The 19,686-nt window shown below is 31.9% G+C and overlaps 3 protein-coding genes across 6 annotated transcripts; 1 reads left to right on the plus strand and 2 right to left on the minus strand.

The window, feature by feature from the left end:
• Window positions 1–382: 382 nt before the first annotated feature.
• Oseg5 (intraflagellar transport protein Oseg5) lies at window positions 383–9,378 on the minus strand. Of its 4 annotated transcripts, none has more exons than XM_074130968.1 (16): window positions 9,164–9,376; window positions 8,823–8,983; window positions 7,021–7,131; window positions 6,770–6,951; window positions 6,591–6,680; window positions 6,377–6,514; window positions 6,064–6,188; window positions 4,414–4,662; window positions 4,169–4,332; window positions 3,886–4,080; window positions 2,040–2,187; window positions 1,787–1,958; window positions 1,565–1,687; window positions 1,344–1,483; window positions 822–945; window positions 383–734 (listed from the first exon to the last, which is right to left on the minus strand). In XM_074130968.1, exons 1-16 carry the CDS (start codon window positions 9,256–9,258, stop codon window positions 660–662), a joined length of 2,292 nt encoding a protein of 763 aa, XP_073987069.1. In that variant the 5' UTR covers window positions 9,259–9,376; the 3' UTR covers window positions 383–659. The 4 variants fall into 4 exon arrangements, 3 of the variants coding, with proteins under 3 accessions (XP_073987069.1, XP_073987072.1, XP_073987071.1); XM_074130970.1 differs by having other exon boundaries at window positions 384–734; window positions 9,050–9,191; XR_012459406.1 differs by lacking the exon at window positions 383–734 and adding an exon at window positions 1,043–1,233 and having other exon boundaries at window positions 894–945; window positions 9,164–9,378.
• Window positions 9,379–10,374: 996 nt separating this feature from the next.
• On the minus strand, window positions 10,375–17,359 carry omd (integrator complex subunit 5 omd). The gene is made up of 15 exons (XM_074130967.1): window positions 17,138–17,359; window positions 16,744–16,888; window positions 16,489–16,668; window positions 16,260–16,396; window positions 15,787–15,879; window positions 15,575–15,713; window positions 15,215–15,415; window positions 14,971–15,129; window positions 14,677–14,875; window positions 13,565–13,797; window positions 13,251–13,462; window positions 12,869–13,147; window positions 12,317–12,445; window positions 11,396–11,572; window positions 10,375–11,314 (listed from the first exon to the last, which is right to left on the minus strand). The coding sequence occupies exons 1-15, from the start codon at window positions 17,357–17,359 to the stop codon at window positions 11,087–11,089; spliced, it is 2,733 nt and encodes a 910-aa protein (XP_073987068.1). The 3' UTR covers window positions 10,375–11,086.
• Window positions 17,360–17,597: 238 nt separating this feature from the next.
• Window positions 17,598–19,341, plus strand: mEFTs (elongation factor Ts, mitochondrial). The gene is made up of 5 exons (XM_074130973.1): window positions 17,598–17,737; window positions 17,820–17,994; window positions 18,071–18,319; window positions 18,390–18,681; window positions 19,118–19,341. Exons 2-5 carry the CDS (start codon window positions 17,839–17,841, stop codon window positions 19,339–19,341), a joined length of 921 nt encoding a protein of 306 aa, XP_073987074.1. The 5' UTR covers window positions 17,598–17,737; window positions 17,820–17,838.
• Window positions 19,342–19,686: the final 345 nt, after the last annotated feature.

Raw genomic sequence — 19,686 nt, forward strand, 5'->3', positions numbered from 1 at the left:
TTGGTCATTCCTTCTTTTAAGAGGTCTCAGAGAGGGGAACTAGCACACTGAGAGGAACCACTCTCTTCTATATTGCCTTTCCTAGTCACTCTGAGGATGTCTCCCTATGCCTACCTTTTAACTTCAGCACTGTGTGGAGACAGTTAAATGGCATCTCCATTCCAGGCCGGTACTCAAAGCTCCCATCAAACAGAATTAGTCCAAACATTCTGCTCTTTCTAGAGCCTTTTTGGTAGTGATCAGTTTGACCATTCCAAAACAAACACCTTTTATCCAGAAAACCGTTTTTTTTTTTACCAACTAAGCTTATAGCGTATTATTGACTTAATTTTTAGGGGATTCGTAACCTTCTCAGTTCCTTATTTTCATCATAAAAAAAAATCTAATACATGCAAATCCAGGATTTTAATACAGTTAATTAGTCAAGTAAGTATATATAATTATAACATAAATATACAATTAATGGTACTGATTTCTCTCAATTAAAATCTAATGCAAGCAATATTTTCATAATTTACTAATTTAATCCGGAGGCACATATTTATCACAGATAATCCTTTTTTTTTAAAAAAAAAAACTATCCGGCCAGTCTTGTTTTGCAGGCTTAATCCGTAGAGTACTTATTCACATAAGTAACCGAATTTTCTGTTCTGACCTCTTCAATTTATTTCACCTTTCTCTTTAGCAAACTCAATGGCTACTTTGTTATCGATTTTCTCTTCATCTAGAGGAATCTACATAAAGTAAAAAGTGTACACATATATTTGATAAATAAATAATATGTTGATAAATAACAGCGTACACTTATATTTACAACTTACATTCTCTTTAAGTTGATTAAATTTTTCAATACTCTCTGACTTTCCAAGCCGATTCATAAATCGTTGACGATATAGTAGTACTGTATCAATGTGTGTTCTATGTCTGAGAGCGATTTCAAGTGCCCTGTAGACAGTAATCGATTATTAAATCAATCTTAATTAGATTAAATTTGCTTATAAAGTGGCTATAAGCCAAATTCAACGCATTCAGAATTAACTACCAAGCCTCAAGTGTCCTTGTGTTTTTATGCATTGTAAAGTACTCGTGAGTGGGTAACGATGAACAGTTACAGTTCATGAGTTTGCTTATGGGAACCCAAGTAGTTATACAATACAATTATCTTCATAGGTCCTATGAAATTTTGCAAGTTCTAGGTGTGTCATTATGTAAGAATAGAACGACTCCAAAACGCTAGAATTCCGGAAGAAGTAGTTAGACTACTATGAGAAAATTAGCGTGAACAATGCAAAAAATATATAAACAAAGGTTACAGTCATTTTTTTTTTTTTTTATTGTGTTACCTTTCCCAATTATGTGTGTTGACGTTTGTGATAATAGCACGAAAAATAAGGCCATTTTGTAACAATGTATACTCAGCTTCTTGTATGTTCCCACCTAATAGTGACATCTCGGCTACTTGTACTGCTCTAATTGGAATAGCCTACGACACAACAAAAACTTTTTTATAAATAAAAAAAATGTGTTAAGATCCAAAGTTGTTATAGTTAATTAACTGATTTACCTTAATATGCTGTAAATACAAAACTTTATCATACTGATTTATGGCAGCAAAAGCAGCTTCTGACGTTTCTAGATCTTTAGCTTGAGTTGCCATCACTGCCAAACAAGCCCAAAGAGTGTCATCCTTTGAAACATTCAATTTTTTAAAAAAATATTTTTCTACAACTATATTTCTGGTGAAAATATATTTGAGCCAGCAGCTGGCTTTTTCTTCGATGCTTACTTTGACCATTCTACAAAGACGAAGCGCTTCTTTCCAAGACGAACTGGCCGAAAATTCATGCAGTATTGCTACATAGGGAGATATCCCAACACTTACAAGGGCGCCATCTGAACGCCTTAGAGCAATATGATTGTCCACAAAACTAGACACGGTCGGTCTATGACCAAATTCACTAAAAGAATAAAAAATAAATATAGAATACAAAAAGATATTGTAATAGTGTTAATTAATGAAAAAGATAAGTCTTGATTACCTAGAATCTCTAGTGTTCATAGTTTTACGAATTAATCTTTTATCTACAAACAATATGTTCGGATAATACCATATAGTCAGTGTTGTGTCTTGTATGGCTGCCATTATATTCAGATGAGAGTTCCATTTGAATGAGAGGACAATGCTTCCTAGTTATATTAAGAAACTAAATTAAAAATTGAAAATCGCCTTTACTGCCTTCAACAACTTTTGTATCTCATCCTAATATCATTTTAAAAAAGTGTATAGACGTCCGAATGGCATATTTCTAATAAGAGGATAAGTGTGTTCTCATATTTTGTTTTTTACACCTATTTATTAGACTATTATCACCAACACAACTATGACTCGAAGGAAAAGGAAAATATTCCCCAATTTCTTTCCACCATTTACATGAGAAAAATATCCAATCTTCTTTTTAGGAATAAAAAAAAAAAAAAAAAACAACAACTGACAAACATTTGTTCTTCTAAAAACTGCTAAAATAAAAATTACAAATGATCCTTCTCGTACTTTTACGAAGGCTACTGAACTTGGAACATTTATAGATATAAAAGAAAAATAATGTACAAACCAAATTAAATACAGTTATTATAATTACTAATGTTTAAGACTGACAAATTAAATAAACAGGTATACTGGGGATGAATAAGTGGTGAAATAAAGAGATGTGAAATGAAAACGAGTAGTTCTGATGCACAGAATTTTTATAGAACCAGCATACATAAAAGAAATAAGGGGCTAAGGGCATTGGGCATGCCAAAAATGGCAGTTGTAACGTGTTGCTTAAGAGGATTGTGGCACAAACTGTACATGTTGTATTTAGGTCTTAATTAAAAGATAGACTTACTAAGTCAAGCCGAACTTTTACCTTAAAAAACTACTATTATCATACTATTCGTATGATTTTTATTGTACCGGGCATGTCATTCACGCATCACCCACATCTCATCATCTCATATGTGTGTAAAATCTTTCTTGGAGATGCAATAATAATATGATCATGCAGCGCATCTCTAATCACAAAACATCTGAGTGCTGGTACCTGATTTGGGAATCCGAAGATTTTACGTCGAAATCAAAACTGCACATAAATTTAAATAGATGCATGTGATGTGGATGAGTGAGGGGTCCGAGTTTTAAGAAAACTTTAAGTAGGGGCATCACGGAATCATCATGATTGTCCTTACATCTCAAACCCTTACCCTAAATGTGATAAATTTAATTTTAATTGGATTGTTTTGCTGAACGTTGACGAACAGTATTAGTATTTCGCTTTTATTTAAAATATTAGGAATGATTGATAATAATAGCAATTTTAAATACTTTAGGGAAATCCATAAGAAATTAATATGATCGATCAATTTCGTATAATAAAACTTTTTATAATTTCTATAAAAGTTACGTTGTTTGAACAGATTAAAAAAGAAAAACAACAAGATCACTCGGGAAATGATGGTTCACTTTATAAACAAGGCAAGGATGGATAAACATTCACAACTTGTAAACCTTTCTTTATCTACTTCATGTTGACAATGTAGGAACAGAAACTAGGAATTATAGGAAAGTTTCTTTGAATAATGCCAGGTCGTAATTCAAAATAAACTTTCTAAACTTATACTTATCTCCTCTTTGATATAATGGATTTTAGGTATTGGGAATATGATTTCTTATTGATTGAATTTACCTCTCTTAAACCCTTACCCTAAATCTGATAAATTTAGTTGGATTGCTTTGCTGAAAAAAAAATGCTTTGAAGAAATTGTTAACTACTATTTGTAATTACTAACAAGCAGAAGTTGAATGTATGTTGTAAGTTAAACACATATACAGTAAGAAAGAACTACCTAATTTTTCAATTTTTCGAGGAATTGTAGGTTTAGGATGTACGGTACTTATATACAAATCCCTGGTTCGATCGACAAATGCCAAAAGTCTATCAAGAGCAGTGCCACCGTGGCTTAAACTTACTTCAAGTACAGCATTATTATGTTGAATCGGATTTCCCAATTCTTTTCCATTGATATCGACCAACTGGATTACTGAAACAAATAACTGCCTTACATTATAAAGAAACACTAAAACTTGAAGCGTGTCGATCTGCAATAGAAATTTCTGAAACAAAATTACATTTTTCATCAGCCTGATCTCGTACAGCAATAGAATCAGGTCCTAATGATATATGTGATGGATTTAAAGATGCTGTATTCAAACTTGCCCATCGCGGAGATGATACCAATCTTCCTTCATAACTATAAACGTTCATGCTGGATCTTTCCACCAGGATCATATGCCTACATAAATCGAGAGTATTAAAAATGTGTTATTATTATTATTTTTAATTAGTTTTTATCATCAAAGAAACAATGAATAACCTTTCTGACAATAAAAGTACAGAAACTGATCCTTCTCGAAGATCTACAACGATAGGTGTGTTTAAATTGTTGGTTGTATAAACATAACATTGTGTAGTAGTGACGACTACTAGATGTTGATAAGCCAGTGCTAAGTGGATAACACGTTCTGGAAATTCTAAAGTGTCTCCTCCAGCAGATGTCACATCTGTAACGGTTATTGCCTTTCTAGAAGTGGTTACTGCTTCGTACTGTCCCCATTCTACTCGCCTGCAATTATTATTTCATTCAAGTTCTTTAATAAGTTTGGAAACTAAAACATTTAAATTATTTTCTCATGGGCTTAGAATGAATTCCAATTGTGAGATAAGTTTTTTATCAAAAAGCAATCAATTCAGGTGATCAATTTCTTCAATTTTTGGTAGTCGGCTAAGCGTGAATTGCTATTTATTGAAATTAGATCCAATCTCATCTTTAAAACAAGATAAAAAGCATTAGAATCCTTGCATTTTTTTACATCAGGAAATGAGGTATTTCTATAGATTCAATTGGGGCTCTTCAAACTAATGGAAGACATTTTATGCACCCTTTCCGTGCAAAAAAGTGTCGAGGTATTCGATAAAGTGTAACTGGCGAGCGGTCCGTATATGGTGGATAAGGTAAACCTTCAAACCAATTTGAACTAGACAAAACTAGCTCCAAAGAGCTTTGATTGGGCAACTGTAAATCGAGCATTGTATAGACGGAAGAAGCATTGTGGTAGAAGGCACTGAAGCAATGATTTCTTTTACTCTTCAGGCACCTACTTATGAAGTCATTTAATTTTGTAATTTGATTGAAGAAACTACGACAAACCGAATGAAGCTACTGGACACAATGCTTCGAGCTTCGGCAACCGCTTTTTACTCAACTTTGAACTTGTAAAAAACATTGCTCGACATTTTACTTGGTAAAACTTATTAGCTTAGTACTTCCAACTTCTTGTTATGTAAAGCAGAAAACGCGTTTTGACATCACCCTTATTTTCTTCAAAATAGTTTCATATTGTGTTGAAAAGAGAACTACATGGATACGCCAATGTTAACACGAAACATGTGCAGGAAATTATTAAAAGTTAGGATTTTAAAAGCGAAATTCACAACTTCCTGAACTAATAACAAATGAAGGGCAGTCACTTCAAAATACGCACACATACAGCTACCTCAAATAAAACTGGCTTAAAAGATTTTGCCACTTACTTACCTTATAATTAAAATTAATTTAAAAAGTTATTTATTCATATTATGTATTCAAGTCCTTTAATAATACGCTCCCTGTATTAACATTGCGATCTAGATTGCTAAGTTGATCTTCAAATTAAGCCCTTTTAAAAGTTTGATAATTGCATTAAAGAATCACTTCTGACATTCAACCTTCAGTGTTTTAAAAACCTCTCGAGAACCAAAGGTTTAGGGCAACTTTTTATTTAAGTTTCAAGCACAAAAAAAAAGAAACCTTTTTAGATTTAAAGAAAACCATTATACATTCCAACAATAATTGGTAACCGATATCATAAGAATTGTAGCTTTGATTTGAAAACTTAGGAAATAACATTATTCAAGTTTATCGCAACAGCACGCATTACCTAAAGATATTTTGTTAATTTAATGACAACAGTATTTAATACTTTACCTTCCAATCACATGGGCTAGAAGTAATTTTTTATTGGCGCATCCTGCGGCTAATTGAGTGCCATCTGCTGACCAGGCTATGCTGTACAGACTTCCGGTGGAAGGTTTTTCCAAAGCGTGGGACCACTGCATAGACGTATTAAAAAAAATAAAATAAAATTTATTTTTCTATTTATTTAAGGCGCCAACATCTTGGTCATTAGCACCAGAAACATATTTAGCTAGATCCCGAACCAAGGATCTCTTTGCAGGAACTAGTACATTAACCCCAATGTTAATCCATTTTCTAACTCAATATTATACTTTATACTTACACCAGAGTTATCGCATAGGCGAAGCGTATTAAAAGATCCAACGGCAAACAGTTCTCCACTTGGGGACCAAGCTAGGGATGTTATTGGTTGTTCATGTAACATACTTGTAAATATTAAAGCTCCATATGAATCCCATACCTAGAATAACAGTTGAAGTCACCAGTTTTGTGATTTCTAACAACTACAACGTACGGAAAGCATGCCAGTAATTTACCTTGTACCTACAATCTTCTCCTCCTGAAACAATTCTTCCATTTACATGATCCCATGCAACTTTCAAAATCAAACCTTCATGTGCTTTCCACTATAAAATGCATAAACGTAACATTTTCCATACATAAGTTCAACATAAAAGTAATTCTTTTAAGATCCTTTATGCTTTTTAATGTCCACCTTATTAGATTTGGTATTTGGAGCAAGTGGTTTAATGACAAGATGTTTTCCTTGTGTATAGACTACTTGACTGGAATCAGAATTCCAAGCTGCGCTGTAGATTGGCACTCCACTACTCTGTACAGCCAAAGATCGTAGCATTCCGCTTCTAGACCACACCTTCAACAACCCATCTTCACCACCTATTTAAATGTCACCAATTCTTATTACAGTTTCAAAATATATCTTAAGATATCATCAAGTCTAAATACCTGTAAGCAGACTAGCTCCATCTGGACTCCATTGACCAACTAAGGCAGCTCCTTTGTGAGCTTCAACGCTTTTTTCAATTCGTCCACTTTTTCCAATTAAGTGAAATTTTCCTAAATGATAGTACAACAAATCATTATTTCATGTTATTTTAATTAATGTTATCCAAACATAAGTATAAGGGTATTCTAGTAGGTTTTATACATACAGTTTTAAGTATAAAAATTCCCTGTTCAATCTTTTAATTGAAAACATTTTTGGAATGTAAGATTTTTGACAATTCACACTAATTTCAAACAGTAAGATGCAACATTTAACGAAAAAGTTAAAGGTTTTTCTAAGACTTAGAATAAATATCTAAGTTGCTATCAATAAGGAAGTACTGAACTTGTTTATAAATTTATAAAAGTTATTAGAAAAAGCCTAACAGTCTATCACCAAAAGAAATCCTAAATTAAATAAGAATCCTACATTAGTTGGCATTGCCCTTTTCATCCGAAGAGAGAAAATTGCGAATACAACCATTTCAAACATCTGGGAGGTTTTCTGGAAAGCATCTAGATGCTAAATGTATACCAAGAGGATTAATTTCTAAGAGAGAGCTAACTAGTTATTGAGTTAGTATGTTTAGCAGGGTAAGGAGGCCAAAGTCAAGTCTATATTTTACCAATATACAGCCCAATGAGAGGACATCTTTAATAAAAGAGAAAGGAATTAAGACTATCCCTAAAAAAGGTCCAATTATTAGACTGTAATTTTAGAGAAAGTGATGCGGTGGGAAGAAGTAATTTTTTCCCAATTTGATTTTGTTTCGTTTTCCATTCATCCAACTATTCATTAATTGATTTGAAAATGGTCTGGAGGTTTCGAGTACTGATACTGAATAAGTTCTGTGGGCAATCTAGGTGCCTGCTCAAATATTTAGAGTTTATAGATTGTTTGAAATGTCCCTGGTATCTTGGTGGGCACCCGATTTATTTATGACTCGAAGTTCGTAGTGTACTATCAATACATTGAAAGCAGCCATCCAAACTTAGAGGATTTCAGGATGAGAAAGTAAGGAAGAGAAGGAAGCATTTAAGTGACTAGAGAGACAAAAGTGCCTCTCTCGATTGAAGGCTTCCTTCAAGACAAATAAAATAATCAAAATCAATTCTTCTAAGCAAAAAAAAAGACGATAGAAATATTGCACGGTAGAATTTGAAGCAAAACTGGAATAAAATTGGGTTTTGGAAAATTTGTTTTAAAAAGCCAGTTACATTAGATCAAGAAGGTAACAGACAGTGCAATTTTTCGATTTATTGATGACACAACTGTACAATAAATAAAGATGAGTTCTCGTGATCTTTCAAAAAAACGTCCTCGAAATTGGCATTATTTCCAAACTATTATTAATTAAAACTGTTTCAAATTGAAATGTTAAAACAATTAAGAAAGAAAAATAATGATTTCGACTATAATGTTGGGGAAAGTAAAGAGCAAAAGAACATACTTAGAGCTTGTGATCTGAATGACAATTTTACTAGAACACATCGTTCTTCATTATTAATGAAGGACATTAGACTGAATAAATTATGGTAATACACGTAACTCTAATGTTATTCTGAGTGAGAAATGCTTAGAGACATCCTTTTGACCATCAATGAATAAGTTTACCACTTTGCAGCGACGCTGCGAACCCCATCTTGTAATTTCCAACTTGTGAAGAATTTTTTATTTCAAGATGAGTGATTAAACGATTTGAAATTTTCGTAGCAACAAATTAAAAATTATAAGAATAAGTTAATGTAGTAAGTTCACCAACCATCGGAAGAAGTAATCAGCATCTGATCCAGCCCTTGTTTTCTCATATTGGCATTTCTAGAGAATGAATGGAAATCTATAGGAAAAACTTCAGCAGGAAGTTCACAAACTTTTTGTGAATCTGTCGTAACTAGATTCCATTTCATTAATAAATGGTCATCGCTAAAAATATTATAAAAATTTAAGGAAGTAGTTTTAAGAACTATCAACAGATATGAAACAATATACCTTATACTTATTATTTTGTTGCTTATTTGGATTAAGATACATTTAAATATCAAAGAAATGAAATATTTATAAAATTGATGGGAATGCCTAACAAGAATCTATTAACTACATTACCCACAAGACAGAACCTCCTCTGTTGTATTCCACGCAACGCAGCACACTGTATCACTGTGTTCTGCATCTTTAGGAAATGATACTTTTAATTGCATTTTCCTTAATACATGAAAAGCTGCACTATTTATTTGATGGAGTTGAATAAATATTAACCCACAATAACATACACTACGCAATCAAGTGGTTTTTAACAAACGAACTGTGTAGTCATGACAACATATGTATAAGCAAACAAAACTATTTTTAATGGGATTATTCATTAACCATTTATACATCGAAATACTAGTGAAAAACACAACATATTGTCCAAAATTTATATTATTAACAAAAAAAAAAAGTGAGGGAAATATGGGCAAGTTCTATTGCTGCATTTCAACTTTCTCTCAACAAATGGTATTTAATTTACCGAGATTGTTGGTTGTATCTTGTATGTATAGTTTATTAACCATCTTTATAGAAAATAAATCCGTAAAAACAGATGTTTGATATAACAGATCGATTGATATACATACATAATACATACTTTGATGTATGTATGCACCTCGTTCAACTACTAATTTTAGTTTAGGTTAGTGAGGCCTCAAAGCAACTGTGGCTTTGCTCAAAGGGAATCTCAATTTAAAAAATAATTATTAAATTGCCTTTGCATTATTTTTACTTTCCCCTTTGTTGCGCTAAAGCCAATTACATCTGGTAATAAAGTAATGGCCTATTTTATTCGGCGAACTTGTCGCCCAACTTCCAATTAGTTAAGTGGAAGGACAAATTTTGTATGCAGCTATTCATCACAGTTAAGCAACGAAAAAGTTAAGGCTGAAAAGTATACGTACATTTTATTTTTTTGTTGATACATTTCTTCTGTGGTTTCATCAAGTTTTTCTCATTTATTTGTTGTTTCTTTTTATAAAATCTTTTGTTTTAGCCAGTTTTTTAAATAAATAAATTAGATGACAATGCATTTTAGAGTAGCTCTACGGCATTCAATAATGATTGAATATTCAATTATTATATTATAATGCAGTTTATCAGTAAGTTTTTATTGGGGTCAAAGATCTAACTAAAAAGTACTTATTATCAAATATACGATCGCTAGCACGAGTATTTTTACTTAAACCGCATTTCATGGGCAATCAAAATCTTCCACTTGATTAAATTAATAATAATTATTTTGAGAACTAGTAAAGGAAACCTTTTTTTAAATAATTATTAAATTTGTAATAACAAAAATGATTTATTTTTGACAATATTTACAATTATTTTATATTATCCCAAGTCCAATGTTATAAATTTAAAGAACTATCAAAAATGAATTCAAAACAAGAGTGAAAGTGAATTAGTTTGTAGAGAAATGAGGAAATCGGAAGATCTATTTAAATTAATAATTTTCATTCTTGTCAACAGATAATACGTGTATAAAATTGTAATTGTGCAACTATTTGCTGAGGTCACAAACAAAGTTTGTTCATCAACAAATCAACAATTCCGAATTATTGTTATCAACAATATTGTTGATCATTGTTATCAACAATCCCGATGTTACAATAAAAATTAAAACTTGAGAATTCTAAAATCACTGATCACTAGAGTCTCTTGAACAAATAAGTCTGAGATGACTTATGTATTGTTTACTTTTCAGGAAAGTAGCTGCACTTGAAATATAAGCACTTTTACTCAAGTATGAAGTAATTCACGCGTCAATATTTTTAGATAATAAATTTCATTGAAATTTATCAAGAAGTTAAACTGAAGTTGGTGAAAGTTCTTCCGTTCTCTATTTTAATCCATTTGAGCCTTTCTTCTCGACGAAATTCTCTCGAAACTTCAATGCGTTCCTCTTCTCCGGTTAACTGTTACCTGAGACAGGTATATTTCTTTCAGTCAAATTGCCAACTAAAAAATAATACGATTTCCCTTTGCGTAGTTTTATTCATCTTCGAGTAAATCCTTGACAAACAATGTATGGTATAAAGCTCCAAGTGATGATAAATTATCAAGCATAACATGTCTCAAAGTTTCAGTATATTGTTTAGGAGGTCGTGAAGTTGAAGTATCACGCCACATTACCCCGTTAGCATCACGGCCAAATAGCGCTGGTGAAGGGACATGATCACGCATATAGTTCCAGACACAGTCCCTTAAAAGAAGAACAACCTGAAAGGAAAAAAATCACTTTATTCTAACATTACATTCAATTTTTTCTAAATAATGAATTAGATTTTATTTATAAAAAACCTGATGAGGTGGAATATGAGGTACAACATCACTTAGCGCAGTAAAAGGCGGAGGTAACAGTTGACCGAGCGCCATTATTTGAAGAATTTTAGTAGTAGTGAAGATGAGATCTTTATTGTAACCAGGACCTCTTCCTTGTTGGCTTGCCGATGACCACTGCCCTAAAAGGGTTGCGATCTGAAATAAAAACATTTATTAGAAATACAGAAATATCATAACGGCTTTTCAATATTCTTAAAACGGATTAAAAGACTGCATTTCTCGTAGAATCCCTTAGGAGGAATTGGATTACAAGTCTTCAGAGGCCCTGGCGATTCTGCCTTATCAAAATAACAGTAAAGTAATAACCTCAAAACTCAATTCATCATTACCCTCACAGTTACCTTTAAAGATTTTTACAAATCATAGTGAAACTGGAAATACAAAATAAAAAAGTGAACTTCCAATTCTTCCATCCCATCATCACGAACAACACTTACACTGGCACAATGTACTTACTCAGATAGTCTGCTTCAAGTTTGTGTTTTGTGAACTCACAGGCAAACAGATCATAGCACATACTAAATGACACGTTCACTTACTTTATCACTTACTAGCCCACAAATTCCATGCACAATGCACTTCGTGAAACAGATCTTTTAGTCGCTGAGAAATTACTATTATCTATTCCCATTAAATTCTGTTTCTACCTCTATAGATTATTTGTAGCATCTTTGCAAATTCCGCAAAGCCACACATCTATGCATTCATCATTTAGATTTTCTCACATCTCTACTGTAGTATAAAATTATTATATTATAATAATATAATAGTAATAACAGTAAAACAGTAATAACTACATATACAATTTTTCAAATATTCTTTTAGTTCTTTTCCATTATTTAAATTCTTAGTTGCTAATTTAACAAATTATTTGTTTACCACTGCCCGAAGAATAACCGAGCAATAGCAAAGAGCAGGTCTGTGATGTGCAATAAATGCCAGAAGAGACCAAGTCAACGGTATTTCATCCAAAACTCTTCTTATGTACAAATCTCTTTCAACGGTTACCTTAAAAAAAACAATTACAATAATTTATTATAATAAATTACAACGAACACAAATGTCTTTCTAATCCTGCCTTGAAATCTTGCCAAAAATAAAAATAGAACAAAACACGGTTTATACTTTTATATTCTACGGATTTTCAGCAAACTTTGAATTTTAATATTTACAATGTAAGTATTGGTGGTAAAACCGTAGACTTAATAGAAATGGAATTCTAGAGGAAAATTAAAATACATACAATTATATTTCTGCTAAGAGCTCAATTTCGAAAATTTAACAAGATCGATTATTAATCTGAAATCTACTCAAGTTTAAGGATAGAAGATATGACAGAATAGGAAAAGATCTAATTTTAATACTCAAGTAAGAAGATAACGTAAAATATGTTGCCAACATAAATACAGTAACAGCTTATATAAAATCTACCTTACAGAAATCCTCCTCAGGCCAAGGCAACCCATTATACATAACATCTGGTGAAATCAATTCAACCAACAGTAACGCGATGGATATAACAGAGTCTAAAGTTCCTTGAGAAGTTTCACAGGTACAACATGCTTCCAATACAGATAGCAATAGTTCTTTATTGTGGATAACATCGTTGTAGGGTATAGGACAAGCTGGTACTGCTCTTCTTTTACCACTTCCAATTACTCCGGAATGAAAAACTGATGAATGTCTTTGGCCCATTAATGTTGTGTGCCCCTATGAATTGGAATAGTATAGAAAGCAAAAAGTCAAAAGAAAAAAAAAATGTAAAAACTTTTGTTGCTGTAACTAAAATAGTTTCTTAGAAATTTAAATTTACCTGTTTCATGTTTTCCATCATTAAGCTGATCGGATCTTCAATAAGAGGTTGGGCAAGTGGTGGTATGGAACCAAACAGTACTGAGGGTGCTCTAAAAAGGGAGCTTTCTAATAATTCTCTCAGTGCATAGGATCTAGTACTTCCGGATGATTGACATAACTTTTTCAACATAGCATTTATAGCACTCAATCCTTTCATCTCGTCAATACCCTCTGTAATAAAACAAAAACTAATTGAGTGAAGTTCTCTGCAATTGCAACAAATCTAAATTTAAGAGATTTTAATATTTGTAACAGTATAGCTAAAATATTTACCTGCTTTTACAAGGCACATATAGAAATAGGATACTGTAGCTTTGACAATAGATCTACATAGTTGAATGTTTGGTTGGTATCCATTCGCTAATACTGGTCTCTTAAGTAATTCAGCGATTGTATGAGCAACTTTAATATTTTTTTCTTTACATAATAATTTTGACATAATTAAAAGGTTATCGTAAATGGCGTTTAGTATTGGTAACGAAACAAGGGTACCACTGGATTCCCATCTGCAAGTTTCAGGCATTAAAAGTGAGCAAATTATAAATAAAATCTGATATAACGAAATCTAAAGAGTTTTTCAAGTTGATTATAAACAAAGAAAACTATTTTCTCCAAAATTTGGTATCCTATGAGTTTTTTTTTTCCATAGAACTGATGTTACCATCAGGGAACCTGCCCTTTAAGCGACAAAAACGAAACGTTTAATCAAATTGTGAAGATGAATGGGGGAAAAATATGTGTAATTAAAATAATAAAGTAATGCCTATTTTTTTCAAGCAGATTTTATGCCCAACTAGGTATTGTACTTACAAAATTTTGTAATTCTTACAAAACGCGCTTACGCTTCAACATCTCCAATACTTTCAGCTAAGTTTGAATCAATATTCTGATTTCGAATAATAAAGTGAAAGTTAAGGATATCAATGAAATTTGTTTCCATTATTTCAACAACCTACTACTGTAAAAAAACGTTTACACTTCTGAACAGGAAAGCAGTTGTTCTCTTATTCGACAAGAACCACACCAAAATGTGTGTGCAATACTTTACAAAAATACTTTGTAAAAATAAGAATCTTGTGCAGGCTTTATTTTAGCTGAGATAGCACAAAAAAAAAAGAAAAGTTGAAAACTCCAAAAAAGTCCCACGTCTCATAAGCTTTTCCCCACTGAAAATACCACTTTTTTCATATACAGCAGATTTAGCAACTAAAGATGTATTTTCGACATAAAACTTTCCGAATTGCTTCCGCCGCATGTGTGCCAATGAAGTGACAATTTGCAACAATAATAACTCCAGGAAAGTTTAGACAAAAACAAAAAAAAGTGTTCAAAATTTCTGATTCCTAAACCAAGTGGTTTGTGATTTCAAATAAAGTGGGACTCACTTTACTAATTTTGTTAAATTAGTCCAAATATTTGCAACATTTTCAGTTGCGTTCAATGTAAGCGATATTGCAGGAGATAATACCACTGAACTTTTATAACCTTCAGCGAGTCTTACTATAGTTGCCAGATGTTCATCATCTGTAGAGTTCAACAATACGTAAGATACACAACGAGGTAACATTGTTGGCTGTTGTTCACCTAAAAAATGAAAAAGAAAAAATAATAATAATAAAATAATTCATTCAAAACATACACTTTTTACAGAAAACAAATTTCTTTTGAGACATGCTCACCGATAAACGACAAAATGGTGACTGCAGTAGTGGTCTGCAACGGTTGGTCACTAAGAAGCATATAAAAAATATTATCAACATTTTTTTGTATGCAATCTAGAAATGGTACTTTTGAAGAATTACCTCTCACTAATAGTTCTAATTCTTTAATAAGTAGAGCTAAAACAAAGATTAATTTTTAAAAGAAATAAGACAATTTTTTCCTTTTTAAAAATTTAATAAATAATAAATTACGAAGAATTACCTAAAATCTCTTCTGCAGCGGCAGAAACTGAAGTATTAGGATGTGAAGTACCATCAAGTATTAAAGTAAAGAGTTGTTCGGAATTGGAGGTAACTGATAAGATCAAATGAACAATAAGATCAAGAAGCGCTTGTCGGGAACCAGTATATTCAGCCCATTCCACACCAAATTTTACCAATTTATTGAATATAGTTGGTTTAACTAAAAAAAGGAAAAATCTCTGTTAATTTTAAAGTTTTAGCAACAGAAAATATTAGGTTCTAACCGTCCTCTGGGTGAACCTCCACAGAATGTCAAGTTGCTAAAAACTATATTTTGAATGCTGGCGCTAAATTAATTAAAATGAATTCTTAATCTCACCTAAATGATAGATAACTGAGCAAAGAATTTCCAAAAGAACTGGAGCTAATGATGCTAGTTGCAAAAGATAAGGCACAGCGGAATTCTTTTCTCTAATTATGTCACGATGTTCGTTTCGGGAATTTTCTTCCATACTCCACTAAACACATAAAAAGATGTGAAAACAATGCTAAACATGGCCAGTATTGCAATAAATATAATTTTTTACTTACATTAAACAAATCAGACATAGCTTTCTTTATTTCTGTTCGATGGCTACCGGAAAGATGTATTAGAATACCCACAACAGATTTTAATTTAGGAATCTAATAACAAACAATTAACTTTAAATAAACAAGATAAATAAGTAATGCAGTGGCTATATGGCGAAAGCCAATGCAGAATAATATTTAGATTGATTAATGTGTAACAAATAAATAAGACTTTAATCAGCACTAAATACTGTTCTGCTATGATTCTGTGCTCGCACTTCCAAGATTGAGCTTTCTTGATAAACTCTAGACACTCCCAACTCATCATCAACGCTCTTTACTTAGTCGAAGCGATTAAAATTTTAGAGCTATCGATGAACGAGCACTGAAAAACTGCCGTTGATGACATGAAAATACAAACGCTGAAAGAAGTGATTTTGTGACTAACTAGTTATTTGCTAATAATTTCAATAAAATTAATTTTGTAAATGTACTTTGGTAGCATTTCCAGGATTGCAAGAATATTCTTGTAAGCCACATGACAGTACTCGTATCACCACCATTTCTGGATAACAACTTCCGATGTATGCAACGACCCAGTCAAAATGTGGACTATGCCTGACACATGTATCTTAAATAAAAAAATTATAAAATGAGAATAATTGAAAACAAAAAATTAAGCTATTTTAAAATATATATTTTACGCTTATTTTTAAATATTACCCAGCAAAAAACTAATACAATTGCGTGCTTCATCATTTCCAATTAATTTTTTCAAACAATGCATAGTGATATCCAAAAGGGCCGAAGTGGTAGTACATGACATCCACTGTTGAAGGCTGTCACTTAAAGATCCATTTACTGGTGATTTTCCACGAGAAGAGTACTTACTAGATAGAGACCCTTCAGGAAAAAAGTAAATATTCAGAATTTAAGAAGATAATAAAGAATTTAATTTAGTTAAAACATGTTACTCACCTAATTGTTCAAAAGCCCACTTTGAAACAATCACAGCCCAAGCTAATGGCTGATTTGTTAGAAAAGTATTTAAAGAAGCGTTTATTTCTTCAATTATAGAATCATCATAAGAATTACATGAGTTATTTTGAGGTTTATTACGGTTCTGCAAAATTAAGAAGTCAATAAAAAACTAAAGAAAAAATTCTTATTAATCTTTAAATAATATTCTCTCTGGCAAAAACAATTCTTCTTTAAAAAAAAAAACGATGTTTTTGTCTTATATTACCTACTTTTTTGAAAGAATTTATCAATGACAAAGTGTAAAACACAATTATCCCAATCAAAAAAAGAAAGAGGTGTTTCTATAAACAAAACATTAATTACCAAAGTAAATGTTTAGTCCAATATTTACCTCAAGTTCTTGCATGTGATTAAGTGTAGTCTTTTCAAATACTGTTCCCAGATATTCAAAAACAGCATCTCTAGAAGCTGGTAATGTTTTCAATAGCGATAAAGCTTTTCTAACAAGTTCTGAAGGAGATCCATTTGATGGTTTTTTAACATTAGCTATGAAAGTGTGCAATTCCAAAAGTAAATCTTTTGGAGGCAGTTGTTTAATAACACTTGTTGCCATTTTCTGCCAAAATGTTTATGTTAAAGACGATCATAAGTAATTTTAATCAGTCTGTAAACACAACATTTGATCAGTTGACTAATGTTTACTCTGCTCGGCTAATCTTGATAAATAACGTAAATATATGTACCATTTCCGAAGAAGGAATAGGTCGGCGATGTTTGCATCTCTAGTTCAGTGACTTGTTCTTAAAAATTAACGCATGAAAATAACACATTATCAAATCGTAAGGCGGCAACACGAGCAGATGTTGAACGAACTCAACGGGCTTCACATTGACCAAAACAGGACTGGGGGAGGTTACACAGGCGGCTTAGGCAGGTTATTTCGTATTTAATGCTGATAGCAGTTGTCGTTAACTTTAAAGAAAACTGTAAGGTGAGTAGATTAAACTACTTTTCATAGATGTGTCTAAGTGGTACATTTTTGCCAAAAATTTAAGATATTATTTTAATTTTAGAAAAAAATCAGCGGATACAATGACACATAAAAATTTTCTTCGACTTTTGCATGCCAACAACATTTTACGAGCAACTTTCAACAAAAACGACTTGGCTAAACTACGTAAAAAAACCGGTTACACGTTTTCAAACTGTAAAAAAGCACTTGAAGTCAATAACAACGATATAGCTTTGGTCAGTTTTCAATCGAAATATTAATTACATTCTTTTTAAACATATTTTTTTCCTGTTCCTAATTCTTTGTTTCTAGGCTGAAAAATGGTTAAAAGAACAAGCTCAAGCGCTTGGTTGGTCAAAAGCGACAAAGTTAGAGGGACGATCAACGTTACAAGGTTTGATTGGCCTTACAATGAGTAACGAATCTTCTTTGCTAGTGGAAGTGAATTGTGAAACAGATTTTGTGGCGAGAAACAAATCATTTGTTTCATTTGTGGAAATGTCGTTGGATACTTGTTTGAAACATTGTCAACAACATTCTGATAGTAATTCCTTAGCAAAGGTATATTATTAGCTTGATGTTTTTTACATTAATTTACCAGAAGTGATAAAAATAATCCTTTTTATTACAGATAAACTTAGGCAACAAAGATTTAAAAGCAATTATAGGTCCGGAAGGTAAATCTTTAGCTGATCATGCAGCTTTAACAATTTCAAAACTTGGTGAAAATATCCAATTAAGACGGGCAACTTACTTAAAAAATCCGGGGAACGTTTACTTAGCTGGTTACACTCATCCTTCTTCAGAAAAAATGACAGCAAGAGTTCATACTGGAAAGTATGGATCTTTAGTAGCGTACACCTCTGCATCAAATAATAGTACAGTTCAGCAGGTAGCGCGACAAATTTGTCAGCATATTGTAGGTAAGTTTGTTGTAATAAAAATAATTCAATTACTCAAAATACAAATATTTGGTGACTAACAAAGTTTCTACTATTTTACACAAACTACATTCGACAAGATTTTTGTTATTGCTCTTATCGCCTTCACTAGTCTTTTCTTCATAACTGTTTAATTTTGGAATTAAATTTAAACCCAAAGATATCGTAGCCAATGAGATTAGACTTCCCAAAGTTAGTTAGTAAATGAGGTGCGATAACGAAAAAAAATTGTAATATAGAATATATAAAATGGGTAGATTCCGAACAGCCCCACAGACACTAGGGCTCGATTCAAGGATTTTATTACCACCTTCATTTTCATATGGGGTTTTTCCTTTGAGTAACTAAAAAGTTAGGGGAACTGGACCATCTGAACCAGAAATATGTTAGGTTTATAAGACTTTTCTTTGTATAACAGGTATGAACCCAGCCAAAATTGGAGTACGTGGCGAAGATGAACCAATGGAAAATAAAGATGAAGAATCTGTCATGATATATCAAGATTTCTTAATCGATCCTTCAGTAACAGTTGAACAATTGATCGAAGATGTTGGCATAAATATCATTGATTTTATTCGGTTTGAATGCGGAGAACAAATTGAAGATGTAGGAGTACCAGTTGAAGTTAGCCAGAATTCGTGATTATTTAAAAAAAAAGTTGTAGAAAATATGAATTTTACTTCAAATAGCGTTTAACTTACATGTTAATTATTATTTTTGTTTTCTTATTTTGTTGAACTTTTAAATAATTATAGTAGATGTTCAAAAAAATTTGCTTTTTTGTTTTACATTTGATTATTTTTAGTATTTAAAATACATTTTTTGAAATAAATTTAGCACTTCGTTTTTGAAGAACCCCGCAGTCTGAATGAAAGAATTGCAAAATGCTGATCCACCAAAATTTAACCTTCAACCTTTAATATGTTATGAGAATTAAGCATTATAGCTGGTATCCTTCTCTGATTTTCTATCGTAGGCTGGGAACTT

The sequence above is a fragment of the Rhodnius prolixus genome, unplaced genomic scaffold (assembly GCF_049639745.1).
Source record: "Rhodnius prolixus isolate KJV_2025 unplaced genomic scaffold, Rpr scaffold_4, whole genome shotgun sequence".
Taxonomy (NCBI): domain Eukaryota; kingdom Metazoa; phylum Arthropoda; class Insecta; order Hemiptera; family Reduviidae; genus Rhodnius; species Rhodnius prolixus.

Bases quoted from the DNA above. Each gene is read 5' to 3' on its own strand.
- Oseg5 (XM_074130968.1), bottom strand. From the start codon at position 9,258: ATGCAATTAAAAGTATCATTTCCTAAAGATGCAGAACACAGTGATACA. The intron at 6,189-6,376 runs GTAAGTATAAAG...ACGTCTATGCAG, and splicing joins GCCTATGCGATAACTCTGGT to TGGTCCCACGCTTTGGAAAA. The intron at 4,333-4,413 runs GTTATTCATTGT...CGATTTATGTAG, and splicing joins GTACTTTTATTGTCAGAAAG to GCATATGATCCTGGTGGAAA.
- omd (XM_074130967.1), bottom strand. From the start codon at position 17,359: ATGGCAACAAGTGTTATTAAACAACTGCCTCCAAAAGATTTACTTTTG. The intron at 12,446-12,868 runs GTAGATTTTATA...GTTTTTTTTAAG, and splicing joins CTGAGGAGGATTTCTGTAAG to GTAACCGTTGAAAGAGATTT. The intron at 11,573-12,316 runs GTAAACAAATAA...TTTTTATTTCAG, and splicing joins CGGTTATTCTTCGGGCAGTG to ATCGCAACCCTTTTAGGGCA.
- mEFTs (XM_074130973.1), top strand. From the start codon at position 17,839: ATGACACATAAAAATTTTCTTCGACTTTTGCATGCCAACAACATTTTA. The intron at 17,995-18,070 runs GTCAGTTTTCAA...CTTTGTTTCTAG, and splicing joins ATAACAACGATATAGCTTTG to GCTGAAAAATGGTTAAAAGA. The intron at 18,320-18,389 runs GTATATTATTAG...TTTTTATTACAG, and splicing joins ATAGTAATTCCTTAGCAAAG to ATAAACTTAGGCAACAAAGA.